General features: G+C 52.5%; 1 protein-coding gene across 1 annotated transcript in view; it reads left to right on the top strand.

Moving 5' to 3' along the window:
- Positions 1 to 82: 82 nt before the first annotated feature.
- Positions 83 to 21,557, top strand: part of MYO9B (myosin IXB) — an 86,690-nt gene continuing 65,215 nt past the window's right edge. Inside the window, exons 1-2 of the mRNA XM_081092079.1 lie at positions 83 to 183; positions 13,892 to 14,786. Of these exons, the coding sequence (XP_080948205.1) occupies positions 13,947 to 14,786 (840 nt within the window). The 5' untranslated portion in view covers positions 83 to 183; positions 13,892 to 13,946. The remainder of the gene's footprint in view (positions 184 to 13,891; positions 14,787 to 21,557) is intronic.

The following is a 21,557-nucleotide window of genomic DNA, read 5'->3' as shown; positions in this document are numbered from 1 at the left end:
GGCGCTCTGGCGTCACGCCCCGCCCCGCCCCTCCGGGACCCGGAAGCGGGAGCGCGCAGGGGAGCGGCGGGCGCGGCGGGGCGGGGCGGAGCGGAGCGGCCGGAGGATTGTTGGGCGGGCGGGCGGGCTGGCCGGGGACCCGACCCGGCCCGGGACCGGCGGCGCGCGGCGGCTGAGGCCCAGGTGAGTGCTTGCGCCCGCGGGCGGGGGCTCCCTCTCGAAGCTCGCGGCGGCGGGCTGCAGCGCCGGGACGGAGCTGAGGGGCAGTGGGGGGTGTGTGGAGGCAGGGGTGGAGGGGGGGCGGGAACGAGCTTGGGGGTCGCGGAGGAGCTGCCGGAGACGGCGTGCGACGGCGCCGGACGAAACGGAAGAGAGTTGATGGGGTAGACCTTGTCGGGGAGTTTGTGGGCGAGTGGGGGTGGTAGGTCCTGTGGCTTTGAGCAGCCTCTCCGAAGAGGACGTGGCTTAAGTGGTAGTTGAGGGGTCGCAGGAAACGGGTCTGGGAGGGGCAGAGGCGAGGAGGCGGTGTTGAGGGGCCCACGCTGGGGAAACGGGGCCAGGCTGGTGGGGGCGGGACAGCTTGGGTGCGAGCGGGGGAAGGGGTGCAGGACAGCCTGGGGGCGTCTGCCCACGGCCGAAGGGGTGGAAGAAGGGTGCCTGAGGCCGGGCGGCGCCTGGGACTCAGTGGGTGTTCATAAATGCAAGAGGTTCGGAACGCACTGGCGCGGTGGCCCGCTCAATTGGGAAGAGGAACATGGGCGATGGAAGGGAGCAAGAGGGTAAAACTATGGCAAGAACCGAGGGCCTGTCCAGGGAGGGCCTGGGGAAGAGGGGACGGAAGGACTGTAGAGTGAGTGACCCCATTCGGATGTTGGGATGCAGCCCATGGACATTGGGGGGGGGCGGGGGGCTTCTCTTGATTCATCTTCTCAATTTCACCCCCAGCCGCTGGGTGACCCTGGGTGAGTCCCAGCGCTGTCTGCGCCGGGATTCCGGACTGGAAAACCACACAACTCTTTTGCTAAGACCTGGCTGCCTGAAGCCCTGGGGGGAGTGGGAGGAGGGGAGGTGGGGGGCGTAGGGTGTCCCCGGGAGCAAGGAAGCAGACTCTGGGCCCTCCTTGGGACCGGAACTGGGTTTCAGAGGGGAGGGAGTGCATGTGCACGCTCCCTGTGTGCTAGGCTGTCACCACCTCCTCGCAGTTGCATCCTTGGACTTAAATGGGTAAAACGACATACAGGAAATCTGTCCTCCAGTGGCTGTGAGCTCAGCCCCAGACGCAGCCAGTGTGCCCTGCTTCTCTTCTGCATGCCTGTAGGCCCGGGCTCTCAAAGGCAAAGCCTCTCCTGCGCTCTGTGTCTGAGGTGGTAGCTGCTGGAGACATTGTGCCCTGCAGTTGGAGGGTCCCAGCTCCTACCTTGCTGTGTCGGGGTCTAGGAGTCTCCAGGCCCTGAAGCCATCCAGGAGCAGTGGGAGGTGACAAGGGCAGCTGGAAAGTTGTTTCACCATCTGATGGGCCCGATTCTGGCAAGGGCCTTGCATAGGGCAGTTTTGATCAGCATTCATGTCTCTCCTTTCCTGACTGTGGTGAACCTTGTCTGGGATCTGCCAGAGGGCTGGGGAGCCGGGGCTTGTAGCTCACACAGGAGATAAATCTGGATAGCTTGAATGTAAACAGGACCACAGAAAGATAGCCACCCCCTTCACCTCCAGAATGTTCTGGCCCTTATGAAAGATGGCTCCAGGACACTCATTCAGAGCCCGCAGTCATGCCTTGTGCAGACATTGAGCATGGACTTGCCCTGGCCAGAGCAGCCCCAATAAAGAGGACCAGAATCTTCTGGGTGCATGGCCCTGGCTGTTTTCTCCTCCCTGCACCAGGAGCATGGTCAGGTAGGCTCTCTTGGAGGGTCTTGTGTTGGGGGTTCTCACCTCCATCAAGTCTCTTTGTTTCTTCATCTGCAAAATGAATAAACTGACCTCAGTCGGCATTTCTCAACTTTGAGACCCATCCCCTCCTGATAATCTTGGTGTGTTCGGCACACAGCCCCCTTGGATTTTATGCAGCTCCCCAACTGGTGATCCCCTCCCTGCTGCAGTGGTGTGGCCTTCCATTCTACAATTTATACCCCAAAATGATTTCTTTTTTTTTAAATTGCACTTTCATGTTTCAAAGGGAAAGTTTGCAGTGCCAAACATGCTCTGCACACCGCACTTGTTCGCAAAGCTCTAGCTGCATCCTGTGGTTGGAAATTGCTGGGTGAGACCTTCCCTCAGGTCCAGGCCTATGACTGCAAGAAACAGGTGAGATGTAGGAATCTCCCGTTTGTTCAGCTGTAGGATTCATTCTTCGTCCCCAGTAGGGGCTTTTGAACTTGCCACTTCCTTCTCCTCATCTCATCGAAGTTGTGTGTCTTGGGTGGGTCCAGTGTTCAGTTAAGCAAGGGCTGATTGTGCCAGGGGCTGGTTCCAGGGCACAGAGATGAGCCCTCGTGCCCACCCCCCAAAACAGGAATACTGTAGTGGAGTTGAGTGGCAGTCAGTTCAGCAACAGAGCTAGCCCAAGAAGTCATAGGAATAGAATGAGGAATGACTAGTGCAAGCTTCAGGGCTTGGGAATTCCTGCAATTTCCCCAGAAGACATAGCTGGGCTCAAGCCAAGCCTTGAAGGATATGAAGGTGTGAAATGAAACCTGGAAGGAGGATTTGCACAAGCAGGTCCCTGTGCAGCTCTACCCTTCTGTGATAGACACTTTCGTACCCAACTCTTCTATTCTGCAAGGAGGGCCTGGTTCCTGTTCCCCGAGTATGGATACTGAGGCTTGGGGAGGTGATGACTTCAGAGATGGCTCCCTGGGTGATCTAGAAACTTGAAGGATCATGAGTAACCTCAAATGGGTGAGGACCAAATCTCTAGAGCAGAGTTACTCAACTGCAGCGCCATTCATATTTGGGACTGGATCATTCTTTGCTGGGGGACTGGGGGTCCCAGAAATTTAGAATATTGAGCAGCATTCCTGGCTTCCACCCGCCAGATGCCAATAGCACCCACCCCTCAAATTGTGAAAACCAAAAATGCCTCCAGACATACTGTGTGTCCCTTGAGGGCAGAATTGCCAGCAGTAAGAGCCTCTGCTCTATAGTAAAATCTGGCTGCTGCCCCAGGCCCACCATTGCCTCAGTGGATCTTTGGTGTAAGTTGAGCTCCTTGCAAGCTGCTTTCAAGAGCAGGAGTGGGGAAAAGAGGTCAGCAACTGAATTCTGCCCTCCAGACAGTTCTTAATCTGGAGACTCGATACAAAGGAGGCACCACTGGGAACGAACCGAGGGGGAGTTGGACAACACACATCCAGAATGGACAGCAGAGGAGGAACAGGAGATGAGCGGGGGCTGTCTGCATTCGCCCAGACAACCATGCCATTGTCTTTCCCTTCTTTGTCTTACCACTGACCTGGATTTCTGCAGGAACCGTCCTTGCCTTGGCACAAGTTGTTGCTTTTCTTCTGAGATTAGAGGTATTTGATTCTCTTTTCAAGAGCTACTTTGGAGGTGATCCCGGATCAAGGTGGCTCTTGAAGCTACATTATGTTCTCATGTTTGCCCTCTTGTCTCCAGATGCCAGTCCATCTTTAAGACAAAAAAAAAAATGTTAGACAAATTGTCTAACTTTTGCGCCTAGTGCATGCTTCTCCGCTTGTTCCCCAACTGTGACATTGCTGCGGTAACTCCATGAGAGGAAATGCACGTTCTGGGGCCTTCCCGAGCCCTTGTGGGCGATGTCCCTCCTCCCCTTCTTCCCCACCCACCAGCCCTTTGTATGTCCCCAAGTCCCCAACCAACTGTGCCAGGCAGCCCCTGCTCGGCTTCCCCACAGAGCAAGACAGGCCCTTCTCTCTGTCCTCCTGGATAGAGGGAGTCGCAGAACAAAGGGTTCTGTCTGAGCACTGCCAGCGCCCCGAAGAGCCAGCCTGCTGCCGGCCACTGCACAGAGCCCCCTCACTTCACCTCTCCAGTTTTCATTTTGACCCAGAAAGGGCCTCAGAGAGTCGGCGTGTCTCAGAAACGCAGGGATGAGTTTGGGTTCTACTCATTTCCTCGTCGAGACTTTCTTTCCTCGGCGGATCCCAATGATAAATAAAGTGGTGATTCAAGCATTTGGCCTGTGGATTAGTCAAAGGGATGAATAAGCTGACCTGGTCTGACTCATTCATTTATATCCCAGCTCAGCCCTGCTTCATGGGTCTGTATGTGCGAGAATGAGCTTTTCACTGCTGTCACTGCTGGCTGTGCGCGTTTCCTGTGGCTGCCATAAAAATGTAACCTGGCCGGTGTTGCTCAGTGGTTAGAGTGTCGGCCTGCCCACCAAAGGGTTGGGTGTTCGATTCCGGGTCAAGGGCATGTACCTGGGTTGCAGGTTCTATCCCAGCCTCGGTCAGGGCATAGTGGGAGGCAGCCAATCAATGTGTCTCTCTCACATCAATAGTCCGTTTTCTTTCTCTCTTCCTTCCTCTCTCTTAAAAAGGCGGGGGGGGGGGGGTCCAATAAAAAAATATATATCCTCAGGTGAGGATAAATAAATAAGTAAATAATAAAGGCTCTGTCTCCAAAGATAGTCACATTCTGAGATGTTGGAGTTTAGGACTTCGACATAATAAATTGGGAGAGGGGGTGGAGACACACAATTTAGCCCATACCACCGGGTAAGGGGCCAATTTTATTTTTATTTAGTAAAGGGGTTTTGGACAAACAGTTGGACCAATAGGGAGTGAGTACATTTTGTTTTGTCTCACTCATTTAAGTAAACATTTTAGGGGTGGTGGGCAGGTTGGTCACGCCAACTTTGGCAGCTCCCTGCTAGGGAATTTTCCAGATCTTGCACATGTCCTTCCTTACACTTGGGGTGACTGTAAAGAGGCAAGGACCCGGCTTGGGAAGGAGTGTATCTCAGACTCTGCAAGGGGCATATTTGGAGCCAGACCTGGGAGGCCGTGTGTGTGTGTGTGTGTGTGTGTGTGTGTGTGTGTGTCCCTCTGTCCACCAGGGGTCCGGCCAAGGTTTATAATCGGGACATACTGTGGTCTCTGTCCTGAGTATTGCCAAACCTGTGGCCAGCCTAAAGGATCACCTTTACTCTGCCTCCATGACAGCACATGGATAAGCTGGGAAGGGAGCTGTTTGGTGGCTATGACCAAAGATGTTATTAACAGGTCAAAACCCTGGACCATCAGCCACCTAGGTGATGGAGGGTATCATTGGGTCTGAAAGTGAAACCAGATCTTTGTGTCAGAAACTGGGCAGGGGGTGTGCTTCGTAGCTGTGAGGAGAGGGCCTGGCTCATGTGAAGACCATGAGACTGGGGATCACAGACAGGTGGGAGGGGGTGTCTCTGGGCCAGAGAGTACCCCATGCTGCCGGGGTGGCCAAAGTCAAGAATGGAAAACAGGGATGGACGTGGGGGTCTTGTTAGGACAATGGGCTATGGCTAAAGGGTTCAGGATCTCTTTGTGATGGTGGGAATGTTCTAAAATTGAGTCCAAGGAGGGGTTATTAAAGGAACTAGAACAGGGACTCCTGGTGGGAGGCAACAGGTGGCTTTTGTGAAATAATTCATCACAGCGGTTCTCAACCTGTGGGTTGCAACCCCTTTGGGGGTCGAATGACCCTTTCACAGGGGTTGCCTAAGACCATCGGAAAACATATATAATTACATATTGTCTTTGTGATTAATCACTATGCTTTAATTATGTTCAATTTGTAACAATGAAATTGGGGGTCACCACAACATGAGGAACTGTATTAAAGGGTCACGGCATTAGGAAGGTTGAGGACCACTGCGCTAAGAGCTCTGAAACAACCAGTGTTAATTGAGCGGCTATTTAGTTCCAGGCGTGAGATTAACAGCCGCATGGTTGTTGTTGCCCAAATCCCACATTGCAGCTAGTGAGGCAGAGTGTGTCCCCAGACTTGCGACAGGGGATCCATGGGGACATGTCCCAGGTTGGGGGGAGAGGGGGGCGGGTCCTGTGGACCTTAGAACTGAGTAGGGCTTCCTCCTTCTCCAGGGCTGCCGAGCCGAGGTCTGAAGCAGGGCTTTCGTGTGTTGTCACTGTAGCTCTGCCCACAGGAGGTTCTCAAGGTGGCTTTCCACCAGAGCGTGACGACAGGTGGACTGTATGATTTGGAGATCCCAAAGGGGGCTCCTCTGCCCATCCAGACCCTCTTCCCTGGCGGCCTTCCATGTCTTTATGAGCCCACCAGTCACCTGTAAAAGACCCAGAACCCAGCCTCCTAAAGAGCCTCAAAGGTCTGTCGTCCCTGTCCCCCCGTAACCAGAACCCACCTGCATCCCAAGTGCCTGGCTTGACTACCATCAGTCCCCCCACACACTGCTATAGAAGCCACCCAATGGGGAAACCCTCCTCTTCCCCCCTCCCCCATGGTAATCCAGCTGTCACATGCTGGTTGGCTAACCCCTTGTGTCATTCGTGCCCTGGTGCTCCCTGTGCCCAACCAGCCGGGGCTCCCCATCAAACTTGCATGAAAATTTCAACTACATCCCACATTCACCAGGCTACTGGGTAGGATCTGACCTCCTCAACCCTGGCCCCTCCCCCTCCAGCCTCATTCTGTTGGTCACACTGGTCCCCTTGTTCTGAGGCTGCCTCTGCCCTTGGAGCTCACCACCCTCACTGAGCCGCCATCCCCAAGCGCTAGGCCTGTCCGCCCCTTCTCACTGCACAGGCCTCAGCAACTGTCTATTCTAATCACTTCCCTGCTTCCTGTTCCAAAAAAAACCACCCTGGTCATTTGTTCCCACCAAAGCACCTTTAATATCTGGGGCTGAATCATTCTCTGCAGTCATATTGTGCACTGTAGCGTCATACTGTGCACTGTAGGGTGCTGAGCAGTGTGCCTGGCCTTCACCCACCAGGTGCCATTCACACCACCCCTCCTCTCTATGGTGAGGTCCAAAAACGTCTCCCACCATGGCCTAGTGTCCACTGGGGAGGCCCTGGGTGTGACACACATCGCATCTGGTTGGAAATGCCTCTGCTCGTGGATTGGTTTGTGGTCAAGGTTCCTGAAGGCCAAGACACCTTCGCATTCTCACTCTCTTGTGCCCAACTGGCCTGGCTAGGTGGAGGGACTGGAGAAACATTTGTTGACCGGACAGGTTGAAGGATGTAGCTACAAACCCCTGGGGGAAGGATAGGTCTTGAGGGGCAGACGAATGGAATTGCTGGAGGAGGTGGCTGCCCTAGCACATGCCTGGGGAGGGGCTTTTGCCAGGCTCAGACCGGTTGGGCCAGACTGGAAAGCCTGAGGGGTATACCGTCTTAGGGAAGAAAGGGACACACTCAGGCAGCAGTTATGAGAGGGTGTCTATACTTGGAGTATCCAGTACCCTCTGCACTGGGGACCTGGATTTGTGCCCCAGGGTTGCCATAAGCTGGTACCCCAAACCAAGCAACTTAAACAATAGAAATTTATTCTCACAGCTTTAGAGGCCAGAAGTGCAAAATCAAGGTGTCAGCAGGGCCATGGCTCCCTCCAAAGCCTCCCTGGGAGACCCTTGCCTCTTACAGCTTTGGGGGTTCCAGGTGTTCCCATGGCTGTGGCCGCATTGCATCACCCCTATCTAAACCCTAAGTTGTCCTCCAGCTCTGAGCTGCCTTGACTGAGAAACACACTTGTTTTGTGGCTGTTTCTCAGCATCCATCTTCCCAATAACGTCACATGATCATTTCTTCCTAAAAAATTCAAGGACACCCGCATGGAGATGTGGAAATGCTGTGTGTTCTAAGTGGTACCCCCTACATGATTCTACAGTCATGCCAGCCTCCTCCTTTTAGCTTGAGAATGATTTCATCCGATAAACATGTGGCTGCAAATTATGGCCTTATATAAACGAAGCTGCTCCACTACACTTTCTGGAGGCCCCGTCTGCCTTATTTTCCAGTAAATTCCAAATTGTTCGCCAAACCTATAGGCAGAACCTTGCTTTTTCATGCATAAAGCCTTGGCCAGGCCTTGAGCTCATTCACATTTGTCCACTCATCCACCCCTGGGGCCGAATTTGTGGTTGCCTCCCCTTCTCCCCTGCCTCCTTTCTCTAGGAGCATGAGAGAAAGGCCCTGAATTGAGGTTCACGTCTTCTCCGAGTGCAGAAAGTATACGAGTGTGGCGTTTGCAAAGCCTTAATTTTTCACAGTTCAGGTTTTACAGTGGGAACTTTGATTATGCACATAACATAAAATTCACTATTAATAACATTTAATGCATTCAGTGTTATACAGCCATCACCTCTATCTAGTTCCAAGACATTTACATCACCCCTTAAGGAAACCCCATCCCCATTCGTTTGTCACTCCCATCTCCCCTCCCCCACCCCCTGACAACCACTAATGTGCTTTCAGTCTCTGGATTTGCCTTTTCGGGACTTTTCATATAAATGTGATCATTTACCATGTGGTCTTTTGTGTCTGGCCTCTTTCCCCCGGCATGTTTTCAAAGTTCATATTGCAGTGCTTCACTCCTTTTTATGGCTGATTAATATTCCACTGTGTGGCTGGACCACATTTTGCTTATTCTTCATCCTTTGATGAGCATTTCATTCCCACCTTTTGGTCCTCTCAGCAGGAATTTTATCGTCTGCCAGCTTGACTTCCATTTGGTGGCATAGTTCTCTCCTGAGACCTGGGGAGACAGATTCCATCAATGTGGGGGTATGTTTTGCTTCTGTTCACATTGTGTGCACAGCTGAGAGTATTAGTTGGAGGATAGAATGGGCGTTTTAACTTCAGGATATTTGGTGAGATGGCTTGTATGAAGGACGGACCCATGGGTTTTTAGGACCTGCTGCCCCGACACATGGCTGCAGCCTGCGATTGCGCTTGCCAAGCTGTGTCTCACCACCATCACCCTCCACCCCCAGACCTGCCACCTCCAGTTCCTCAGCCCCTGACCTGCTTCCTTTCAGTCCGGGGATTCTTGAGGCACAGGTTTCACATCCACTTGTAACAAGGAATTTAAGCCATAGCGTGAGGGATTTCCAGGTCTCAGACTCTGTTAAGACTCAATGAGGAAGGCATGCTTGGAAGCCAAAGAAAACCCTCCAACAGAGATGTCATTGTTTAATGACAATTAGTTAATGAGTTATCCATGAATCATCATGGCTGTGAAGCTGTGATCATTAAAACAGCATGGCACCACGCAGACATCAGCGGCCCAGAGGCAGACTCACGTGTGTCAAATAACTTACATGTGATATTTAACAAACAGAGGGGGCTCCTGGTCAGAGGAAGAAGGATTATTTAATAAAAAGCATTAAAACAATCACTTCACTCTCTAGAGAAAATCATTTGGATCCCCATTTACCCTCCCACACTTTCCTGGGTTGATTATTGTCCCCAAAACTCATGTCCACCCAGAACCTCAGAATGTGACCTTGATTGGAAATAAGGTCTTTGCAGATGTAAAGATCTCAAGATGAACTCATACTGAATCTAATAATTGGTGTCTGTATAAGAAGAGGCAAGGACACAGAGAGGTGCACCATGTGACGATGGAGAAAGATATGGGGGTGAAGCATCTACAAGCCAAGGAACACCAAGTGTTGGTGCAGCCCCCAGAAGGTGGGAGAAAGGCCTGGGATGGATTCTCCCCCAGAGCCTCCATTAGGAGCCAGCCCTGCTGACATCTCGGTTTTGAACTTTTTCAGAATGTGAGACAATTAATTTTATTGTTTTAAGTCACCTAGTTTGCAGTCCTTTGTTACAGCAGCCCCAGGAGACTCAGATACCTTTTGAAATAATTTCCAGATGGATAAAGGCTTAAATGCAGAGAATAAATCTGGGCCCTGGCTGGTGTTTCTCAGTGGTTAGAGTGTCAGCCTGCGCATGGAAAGGTCTCAGGGTCGATCCCCAGTCCAGGGCACATGCTGGATAACAGGTTCAATCCCCCCTCAGGGCCTGTGTGGGAGGCAACCAATTGATGTGTCTCTCTCAAATAGTTATTTCTCAATTTCTCTCCCTCTCTCTTTCTCACTCTCCCTCCCTCCCTGCCACTCTATAAAAATCAATGGAAAAAAATATCCTTGGGTAACGATTAACTAAAGGAATAAATCTGGGAAGGGAAGGTATAGTCCTGTGTTAATCAGATTTGGGGAAGGAATGGGCAGTAGACATAAAAATAATAATAAACCACAGATCTGACAGCCTGAAAATGTAAAATATTTGTCTCAAAAAACATCATATTCAAAAGTAAATTGATATGAATTAGTTTCATCAAACATGGCAAAGAGTTTAATAGCCTTCTTATACACAGAGCTCCTCTAATACAGTAAGCTCTCCCAAAGCAGTAGTATGCTTCAGTGGGGGAAATGGGCAATAGACATGAACAACTTACAAAAATAGAAAAACATCTGTTCAAGAGACATAATTTTTAAAAAATCCAGCCTGACAGTCAAAGTACTATGAGTAGCAAGATGCTTTTTTGTGCCCAGAGAGGGTCTGATCAGTGGAGTGTTACAGGCAAAATGGTGCCACCTGAATGGAATGAGGGCTGCTGGGCCAGAAGGTGCGTCCTGAGATTTTGCACCAGGAACGTTATTGCCTGGGACCTGGCAGAGGGATTTGAATGGCATGCCAACCTGAGGTTAAGGATGGCCCCGCAAGGAAGCAGCAGGGTGGGGCAGACCTCCATCTGGGATTTGGGTGTGCAAAGCAGTGGGCAGGGTCTGGGGGTAGGTGAATGGTTGTTTGGCTCACTGGGGAATGTTACGTCCTCCGGTGGGTCGGGGTTCTCGGCAGCTTCTCCATGGTTGGGCTGGAGAGACCCTGCAAGGTCTGGCCTCCGAGCCTGGCCTTGGGCTGGGTTGGGAGTGGCCACAGAGTGCCATTCAGCCAGTGTGGAGACGGAAGAGTGCTGTGCTGTATGGACCCCGCTGACCAGGGGCTCTGAGGACCAGCTGTGGGATGCCCCCAAGGGGCTTTGTGCTGGGACACCCACATCTAGACCGATGCATCCAGGGGCTCCATGGGAAGACCTGGCTGGCTGATGAGAAGAGACAGCCATTCTGGGGACATGGTGACAGCAGATATGATGTGGTCAGTGAGAGGGGCAGAGATCTAGCCCTTTGGATGTTCCAGGCAGGGCAGATAGAGGTGACTGTGTTGGGCTGGAGGTGGGGCAGGTGTCCTTGGACATGAGCACAGTCCCTGAGGGGGTGCAGTGCAGTCAGTGTCCTGGGAATGGAGCCCGGGGGCAGGGCAGGCAGAGGCGATGCTGGCTGCACAGCAAGCGAGCAGGTCTGGGAGAGGCTGCTGGCAGCAGGTGTGACTAGTGGGAGCTTGGTGTTACTTTCTGGGGCAAGGGCAGTGGTTCCATGGTGGGAATGGGGAAGTCTGGCTTCAGGCTGTGCGGAAGCAAGGAGGTGACCGGGCTTTACCCTGGGCTGGAGAAGGATTTATTAGTGTCTCTGGCTTTAAGGCAACGTGAGCTGTTTGCTGGGAGGGTCCTCCCCCTAAAACCTCTTGGAAAGTGGGGGAAGGGGGCTGCTCTGGGAGGAGAGAAGGGCCAGGTGAGGCCGGGCTAAGCAAGTAAGGGCCACCAGACAGGTCTGGCAGAGGAATTCCCAGGACGCAGACATGGTGGGCCTGGGTGGGCTCTGAAAACGGCTAGAGCAGCTGTGGGCAAACTACGGCCCGCGGGCCGAATCCGGCCCGTTTGAAATGAATAAAACTAAAAAAAAAAAAAGACCGTACCCTTTTATGTAATGATGTTTACTTTGAATTTATATTAGTTCACACAAACACTCCATCCATGCTTTTGTTCCGGCCCTCCGGCCCAGTTTAAGAACCCATTGTGGCCCTCGAGTCAAAAAGTTTGCCCACCCCTGGGCTAGAGGCATAGCTGCAGCAGGGCAGTCCGGTGGACCCTTTGGTGGACAAGCGGCCTCAGCTGGTTTTGGCCCTACCCCTTTTCAAAGGCTTTTCCCCTCCCTGCAGCCCTGGCTATCAGCAGCTGCCTGGAGCAAGCTTTATCTGCTTCCTCCTGGCCTGGGGTGGGGCATGCATCAACTACTTCTTTAATGCCCCTCGCCCCCCAATCTCCAGTCTCTGAGCACAGGGTCTCCTGCTACCCCCACCAAGGGCCCCGGAGCTGCAAATGTCTCCTATAGGCCTCTGTTCACAGCGGGGCTCCGAAAGCGCCTGATGATCAGCTTTCCCTGGAGGATGTGGGGTGGCCCTGAGTGCCGCTGGTCGTGTGGCCCGCAGCCCATCCAGGCCTCGGCCGGACCCTCGTCAGGGCAGGTGGTGAAACTGCAGGAGCAGGCTTATGTCACTCGCCTCCGATGGCTTCTTGTTGAGGTTGGTGTCTGCTGGAGGGAGAAAGGCTCTTCATGTGACCTCTCCACCACCTGCATCCAGGCAGCTTGAGAGTGAGACAGTCCAAAGCCCCCAGCCTGTGAGCTGGTTCACCCTTCCGGAAACTGTGGTGCATATCAGCCATGTCTCCACTAGTGCAAGTCACAGAGGTGTCATCTCTTCCTAAAGCCCTGGCTCTGTGTGTGCACGCACACGTGTGTGTGCATATGAAAGTGCTGTGCACATGTGTCCATGTTTGTGTGCTTTCATATATGTGCATCCAAACATGCACGCGTGTTCTGTGTGTGAGTGCAGGAGTGTGGGTGTGTTCATATGAGTGTGTCCATGCATGTGCGTCTTTGTGGTTTATACTCTCTCACATTTGTTTGCATATCAGTTTCTCTCACCGGGCTTTGAGCCAAGTTTGGTTCATCTCTGTATCCTCAGTCATGCTTAGGTGGCACACAGTGAGCACGCACCTGACCCACACGTATTTATGCCTCTTACTCCGAGACAGTCACTGTTGCCAACATTGGCTGCAGTTTATCTTTTTCTGCAGTGTCTTCAGAAACAAATGCATTTTTTGAAAATAAACTTTTCCTGTTGGAGTCATTATAGATTTACAGAAAAGTTGCAAAGACAGTACTGAGAGTTCCCTGCATTCTTCCCGCACCCTCCCCTACCGCAATCATCTTACATTATCAGGCACATTGTACAGTTAAGAAATGGACATTGATACACTGCTCTTAACCAACCTCCTGACCTTATCGGATGTCCCCGATTCTTCCATTTGTGTTCTTTTTCTAGTCGAGGACCCCGTCCTGGAAACCCCGTTGAATTTAATTATCACATCTCCTCTGTCTTTCCTTGTTGCTCATAACCTTGGCGGCCTTAGGAGGACTGGCTGGGCATCCATCTGATGTTCTCCATAGGAGACTGGGGTTGTGGGTTCTAGAAGCAAATACATTCTGAGCAGTTTTCTTGAGTGAGTTTTTGGGGGCTCTTCCTGACTCGGTCCTCCTCATTGGAATTTGGGGTACCCTGTTGTTTCAGAATCCCTGAGTTTCAAGGTAGGTTCTTGCTGTCCCACTATATTGTGGGGAGGTAACCAAGGCCTGTGGGATCAAGTCTTCATCTTGGAGAGCTGGCGGGGGAGATTTTGTCCAAGAGGAAAAGCCAGGAAGGATGTGAACTGGGAAAGGCTTAGCTGAGACATGACTGTGATCATAGGGCTTGCAGGGTGATGGGCTGACCCTGGGTGAGGAGGGATGGGGGTTAGGATGGTGTAAACTCCAGGGGAAGGGCTTGATCTTGGAGAGGAGGGGGTCTGGTGCTGTCACTCTGCAAGAGTCACAGAGGTCACCTTTAAGGACAGACAGAAGCTCTCACCACCTGTTGGCTTTTCGGGAGAGCCCTATCTGGCAGGGTATTCAGGCCTTAGGTCTGGGGCTGTTTGTCTAGGGTGGGCGTCAGTGTTTCCTACCACAACTACCGTACTGACGGTGCTACCCCCTCCCTTTCAGCTTCAGAAGCGTGCCCTGAGCCTGGGAGGCATGCTGAAGCCAGGCGGCTGGCAAGATGAGTGTGAACGAGGCAGGCAGCTCCGGCTGCCAGAGGCAGGCGGCCTATCACCTGCATATCTACCCACAGCTGGCCACCAGCGAGAGCCAGGCCTCATGCTGTGTGACAGCCACCAAGGACAGCACTACGTCCGACGTCATTCAGGACGCTATCACCAGCCTGCAGCTAGATGGAACCAAGCGCTATGTGCTAGTGGAGGTCAAGGAGACAGGCGGGGAGGAGTGGGTGCTGGACGCCAACGACTCGCCTGTACACCGCGTGTTGCTGTGGCCTCGACGGGCACAGGACGAGCACCCGCAGGAGGATGGTTACTACTTCTTGCTGCAAGAGCGTGACTCAGATGGGGCCATCAAATATGTACATATGCAGCTGATGGCCCAGGCCACAGCTGCCCGGCGCCTGGTGGAGCGCGGCCTCCTGCCCAGGCAGCAGGCGGACTTTGATGACCTGTGCAACCTCCCTGAGCTGACCGAGGCTAACCTCCTGAAGAACCTCAAGCACCGCTTCCTACAGCAGAAGATCTACACGTATGCGGGAAGCATTCTTGTGGCTGTCAACCCTTTCAAGTTCCTCCCCATCTACAACCCCAAGTACGTGAAGATGTACGAGAACCAGCAGCTGGGCAAGCTAGAGCCACACGTGTTCGCGCTGGCCGACGTGGCCTACTACGCCATGCTCCGGAAACGTGTCAACCAGTGCATTGTGATCTCGGGTGAGAGCGGCTCAGGCAAGACACAGACCACCAACTTCCTGATCCACTGCCTCACCGCCCTGAGTCAGAAGGGCTACGCCAGTGGTGTTGAGAGGACCATCCTGGGCGCCGGCCCCGTGCTAGAGGTGAGCAGGGCAGTCAGAAGGGGTCTTAACATAGGGGTTTTATTATTGCGAGAAGATAGTTTGTTATACGCACGGTTCCCTAGAAACAGGAGCTTTGCTAGAAACAGAGCCACACGAGGAGGCACCAGGGCTGGTCAGGAATAGGCAGGCATGAGGGGGGATCATGGACAAGAGTCCCTATTATGATTTCCATGGGAAGGGATGGGTGAGGCAGGGTGAGCAGGTTTAGGATTGGCTGGTTTGAGTCATTTGAGGGCTCTTGGACTTAGGGGCTGCCCAGGTTGTCTGGTATCTGGCACTGGAGTGATCAGGGCAGGTGGATAGTGGTCCTGACTGTGAAAGCTTGATAGGAGAGGTGGTAGGAGTGTGGGCTCTGACTGGGTGGGTTTGCATGTGGGAGATATGCTCACAGGCAAGACCTTTGCCCTCTCTAGGTATTGGCTAACCCGAGGAGGGGCAATCCCTCCAGGGTCAGGTAGGCCCCAGATGTCAAAACATCACAAGGTAGGGGGGGAAAAAAAGGCCTGATATTCGCTGTTGACGTCTGGGAGGCAGCAATCTGTACTCCAGGTCCCAGAAATAAAAGGATGGCATGTCCAAACCGAGCGGTTCATGATGGAGGGTTTCCAGTGGGGCTGTGGCGTGGAAGAAAGCCATCAAGGCGTAGTGCAGGCCTGGGGGCTGAGGGACAGTGAGGCGAGGAGAGGGCCACCGGGCAGCACTGTATGGTCAGTGGGGGCGGAAACCTCTCGGCCCTCTGTCCAGTATCCCATGGCCAAACCCCGTGAAAGCCATCGATGTGTTGCTGTGCGTAAGCCCTCTGGATGCAGGGGCAGCAGAAATGACTATGCACTGTCCCTCACTCTCGGGTTCTTAAGACAAGAGGCATTCACATTTCAGAACATGGCCCAGCCGTCATCGCCGGGGAGGGCCAGGGCATTGTGTGGCGCAGAGTTTGTGTGGCTCTGGGTTTGGCATCTAGGACTCTTTCTTCTTTAAAAAAGATTTTACAATAAATAATTATATAAATAATTTTAATCTTAAGGATTTAATTTTATCCATTATAATATAAATTATTGTGTTTCTTAGAGCAGTTTTAGATTTATAGCAATAATGAGCAGGGAGTACAAGAGATCCCTGAAGTCCACAGTTTACTTTAGGGTTCACTCTGTGCTGTGCATTCTGTGGATTGGGACATATGTACAGTGTTACTTATCCACTGTTACGGTATCATACAGAGTAGTTCTCCTGTCCTAAAAAAACCCCATGCTCCACCTGTTCATCCCTCTCCCCTTCAAACTCCTGGCAACCACTGATCTTTCACTGTCTCCATCATTTTGCCTTTTCCAGGTTAGTTTCCTCCACTCAGCGATATGCGTGTAAGATTCCTTCATGCCGTTTTGTGGCTTGAGACTTCATTTGCCAATTAACACCTCACTACCTGGATGTGCCATAACCTGTCCATCTAGACCCCCCTCTTTGAGGGTGCGGTAGCCTTGCCTACCTTGGAGCGTTGACCTCCAGCTTCTGCCGTTCCCCCCAAGCTGAGGGCCTAAAGCAGCTACCTCGGGCTGCTGTGCAAATTCACTGAAATCACATCTAGACTGCGCCTGCTGAATGCATTTCAGTTCCTCTTCCTCCCTGTTGATCTCTGAGATCATCAGCAAGAAATTCATTGGAAATGGCTGTATGGCCTGGCCCTATGCCTACATGGATAGTCTGTTTCTGTCTTCTCCTATATATGTAATATAAAGATTATCATTTTTTGTGTAAATGTTTTAAAATTTACTGAGTAACCCAGCTGCAGAATGAACACTTTTTTCTTTAATGCTGTGTACTCTGTGTGCATTCCCTCCTCTATTCTGATCACTCATTCATTCTACAAATATTTCGCACACATGTCTGCCATGTGCCAGGCACTATTCTAGGCACTGGGCTCTGTGGTGGCCACAGTGGACACAAAGGCCTGCCTGAGGAGAACTGTCGCCTCAGTGATGAGAAGGCAGGCAGAGCTAGGAGCCAGTAAGAAGCCAGCAGGCCCAAGGAAGAAGGATTGAGGGGGTAGAAGGTGAGAGGTGATGCTGAGCTCGACCTACCTGGAAAGGGGGGATCCATACAGGAGGAGGCACGGCCAGTGCAAAGGCCGGGAGGCTGGACCATGCCTGGTGTGTTGGAGGAAAGGCAAGGGCCCAGGAGTGGGGTGAGTGGGAGGCAGTGGGGACAGAGAGGTGACAGGGAAATCACTCATGGCCTTGTGGGCCGCAGGGACGGCCCTGTGTGACATGGGAGCTAAGGAGGTTGTCCCAGGTTCAATTTTGGCTCCATCCCAGCTCTGAAACTCAGCTGTGGTGAAGCCAGTGGCCCCACCGTCCTCCCAACAAGTATCAGGAGCCATGACATGTGCTCTAGGCCAGTGCATTAGTTCCTGGCACCAATCAGAGTCCTGACTGAAATGCTGCAGGCTGTCAGTGACGTTAGAAATTAAGAACATCAATGAGAGGGCAGACCCAGTGTTTACCGAGTGGAGCGTTTTGCCAAGTGGTCATTCACCCCTCCTGGAACCAGGCAGGCAGGTGGGTGTGCCCATGCTTGGTGAGGACGCTGAGTCCTGAAGTATCAACCTGACATGGTGAGGAGGCAGGATTGGCATCAGGTGTAGTTTCCTCTTCTAGCTAAGGACCATCCAGGGCACCTGGAGGAGGTTCCTGTGGCTGCCATAACCAAGTTCCACAGACGGGGAGCTTCAAGCAACAGGACTTTAAAGTTGTCCCTCAGTATCCATAGGGGACTGGTTCTAGGACCCCTGGAGCCACCAAAGTTCTCAGATGCTCAAGTTCCGTCTATAAAATGGCACAGTAATTGCAGATAGCCTATATTTACACAGAGGCTACAGCCGGGGATGCCTGTATATCACTTCATTCCCGTAGATTCAGCATAGTGGTCGGTACCTGGCAAATTCAGGTTTTGCTTTTGGGAAATTTTTGGAATTCTTTCCCCCGAATATTTTTGATCCTCGGTTAGTTGAATCTACAGGTGCAAAACCCATAGATTCAGAGGGCCAACTCTATTTTCTCACAGCTCTGAAGGCCAGAAGTCTGAAATGCAGGTGTTGGCAGGGCCACGCTCCCTCCAAAGGCTCTAGGGGAGGACCCATCATTGTCTCTTCCAGCTTCTGGTGGCTCTAGGCATTCCTTGGCTTGTGGCTGCATCACCCCAATCTCTGCCTCTATCGTCACATCGCCTTCTCTTCTTGTAAAGACACTAGTCATTGGATTTAGGGCCCACCCTAACACAGGCTGACCTCATTCTAATTACATCAGCAACAACCCCATTTCCAAATAAGGCCATGTTTACAGGTTCTAGATCAGGACATGGACGTGACTTTGGGGGACGTGTCCAGAACAGCCCCACTAAGTGACAGCTAGCAGTGTCTGAGGCCTTCTTCCCTGGGGGCCACCTGGCTCAGCAGTCAGCCTGGAGGCCCACAGTGTCTCCCATCGGCCTCCTTTCTCCTCCCCCTGCAGTTGCCTCAAGGGATCTTGGCACATTCTTGGAGTGCCGTTAGTCACCCTCTGTGGCAGGCATCTGCACCCTATGAGTCAGATGCCTCTGACCTGGCTGCCTCCCTCGAGCCTCAGCAAGAGCCAGCACAGCCAAGTTTCCCCAGCAGTTAGAATCTGCTGGAGGGCGGTGCTCTGCTGGAGGGCGGTGCCCACACCAGCTTCCAAAACTGGCTTCAGCCAAATCCACATCAGGGCCATAAACATGCTTCCTGGGGCGACCTTTTGGAAAGGGAGAAGGTTATTTTAATTTAGAGCTGGGGTTTCCAGTTGAGGCACCAGTAGTGTCTGGAACCAGGTCATGCTCTGTGGGGGACATCCTGTGCACTGCAGGGTGTTGAGCAGCAGCCCTGGCCTCTACCCACCAAGTTCCAAAAGCAACCTCTCCCCAAGTTACGACAACCAAAAATGTACCCAGACATCACTAAGTGTCTCCTGGGGGGCAGAGTCTTCCTCGGGTGAAAACAGCTGTCTAGAGTCACAGCTTGGGGTCCCACGAGACCCAGTCACTGTTTCTTTCAGGTGCCAACCATGTTGTCCATAAGTCAGTCCCAGCCCTCCTGTGCTAACCCAACAGGCACTTTCTAATAACAGGAGTAATTTGTTAGCGGCCTTCGGGACCCACTTGGGTCTCAAGCTTCAGGTGCCACAGTTTCCATCTGTCATCTCCCTGAGCCCTCGAAACAGCTCTGCTTGTTTTAAAGATGAGAAAACAGAGCTGCAGAGAGGCACGCTAGGATGCAAGTGTCCGGGGCTGCCATTATAAAGTACCACCAACTGGGGAGCTTAAGACAACAGGAGTCTGGAATCAAGGCGTGGGCAGGTTGGCTTCTGGAGGCTCTGAGGAAGAGCAGAGCCAGGCCTCTCTCCCGGCTTCTGGGAGCTTCCAGCAGCCCTTTGGCATTACTTGGCTTGTGGCCGCATCACTGCAGTCTCCTCCTACATCGCCACGTACTTTCTCCCCATGTGTCTCTGTGTCTCTACTCTCCGTTCTCTTATGAAGACACTGTCATTGGATTTAGGGCCCACTCTAAATCCAGGATGAGCTCACCTTTAGATCCTTACCCTTTGTGTGAGTAAGGACCCATTCACAGGTTCCCAGGATAAGGACTTGGACATATTTGGGGCAGGGGGGCAGGGAGACACAAGTCAACCCACTCTAGTCTGGGTTCTCCTGGCCACACAGCAGGCAGCCATAGCTGGACCAGGGTTCAAAGCCAGCTGGAGACAAGCCTGAGTTCATGGTATCTCCCTGCATCCCCATGAAGGATTCCCTCCTCACCTTGGCCGAAGATCGGCACCACTGGCCATGTCTGGTACTTTTTACAGCTCTACAAAAGGAGAAGTTGAGTTGTTTTGAGGTTTGAGTGTCACCAGGCGCCACCTCCCTGCTGTACCCCCCACCCCCATCCCCCGGACGCGGGTTGCAGTCTCACTGTGCAATTCTAACCAGAAAACAGGAAGGGGGTACTGTGGAAAGCCAGTTCCAATCAGCTGATTCGTCGCCTGCTGCACTTAACTGCTACTGTCACAGTTTCACACGGTGTCACTTGACCGTGCTCAGCTACAGTCTGCCCTCTGAACCGCCCTCCCTTCCCAAACACGACATGTATGTGGGACTTGCCTGAGCTCAGGAAGACTGAAGGTGCAAATGGCAGACTCACTAGGGCCTTGAGCAGTCTGGGGTCTTTCTCAGGGAGCCTCACCCCTCCAGATGCAGCCGCCCATAGCATTGGCCACTGGACCAACCACAAAATACTGCCAGGACCTGTGCCCTCCTTGGCCACAGACCTTGGCATCAAGGCTTAGCGTGGAGGGCTTAAGGCCTCGGTTCTCTTCGTCTTTCCTGAACTGTAACAATGCCACCGACATTAGCAAATGCACGTAGGGTTTTAATTTCGAAAGCAGAAATGAAATGAGGATCCTTGCTGGTCAAGCTGCTTTCCCAAGCGGCCAGAGGCGACTGTGTGCCAGGGTTCAGGGCCTTCGTGTAGCCGCTGTGCCCTGGCCCACACAGAGAGGAAGCTGAGAAACAGTGACGCCCCAATCTGCTCAGCATACTCATAGGAGACTGGTGACCCAAGATAGCGAGACAACCCAGGGGATTCCTGGAACTTGCTGCTGCCTCCAATCTGCCTGTGGGGCCCCAAAGGAGCCTGTTCTAGGACTGGCATCTGTGCCAACCTGGTCCTGAGCACCAAACCCCTTCTTAGGGCCCCACAGACCCAGTATCACATGACCCCAGACTGCCCTCAGCCGTCTTCCACCTGCCCAGCTGCTGTTCCCACTACCCTCTGTCAGCACCAGGGCACCAGCCTAGGCAGGTCACCCAGAACCACATGTCATCATCCACCTTGACCCATGTCCTCATGGACACCTACCCAGACCATATCCTTCTCTCCACAGGGCACTGGTAGGTCAGTCACTACCCAGTGTTGGGAGCGCATAGGCAAAGACACTCAGCCAGGAGGACAGAGATGGAAGGTTCTGGAATGAGGAGACGTGCCTCTGCAATTAGGGTTTTTATTTAAGACCCTTTCTGAGATATAATCCATCCATTTCAAGTGAATAATTCAGTATTATGTTGTTCAACAAGCACCTCTATCTAATTCCAAAACATTTGCATCACCCCGAAAAGGAAACCCCATTAGCAGCCACTCCCCATTTCCTCTCCCCCCAGCCTCGTCACCGCTGATCTGCTTCTTAGAGCTCTCAGAAGTCAGCCCCCACCCCCTGGCCCGTGGTCAAGGCTCTGGCTGGCTGGGCCATCCTAGAGGCTGGGTGGCTGGCTGGGAGAGTACAACATCGTGTCACCCATCAGCGTGGGAGGGAGAGTGAGAGCCCAGGATGGGATCCTAGAAAAATGGACAGTATAGGGCAGTGATGGCGAACCTTTTGAGCTCAGCCTGTCAGCATTTTGAAAACCCTAACTTAACTCTGGTGCCGTGTCACATATAGAAATGTTTTGATATTTGCAACCATAGTAAAACAAAGATGTATATTTTTGATATTTATTTTGTATATTTAAATGCCATTTAACAAAGAAAAATCAACCAAAAATAAGAGTTCGCATGTCACCTCTGACACACGTGTCATAGGTTCGCCATCACTGGTATAGGGAAATATGGTGGTGCAGGGATGGGAGAAGAAGCCTGTGTCCTGGAGATGAGCTATTGAAAGCCCATAAGGGAGATGGGCCCCACCTGAATAG

Source organism: Myotis nattereri, assembly GCF_964212035.1.
Source record: "Myotis nattereri genome assembly, chromosome: 5".
Taxonomy (NCBI): domain Eukaryota; kingdom Metazoa; phylum Chordata; class Mammalia; order Chiroptera; family Vespertilionidae; genus Myotis; species Myotis nattereri.
Note: the sequence above shows the minus strand (reverse complement) of the source record. Positions and strands in the feature narration are given on the sequence as shown.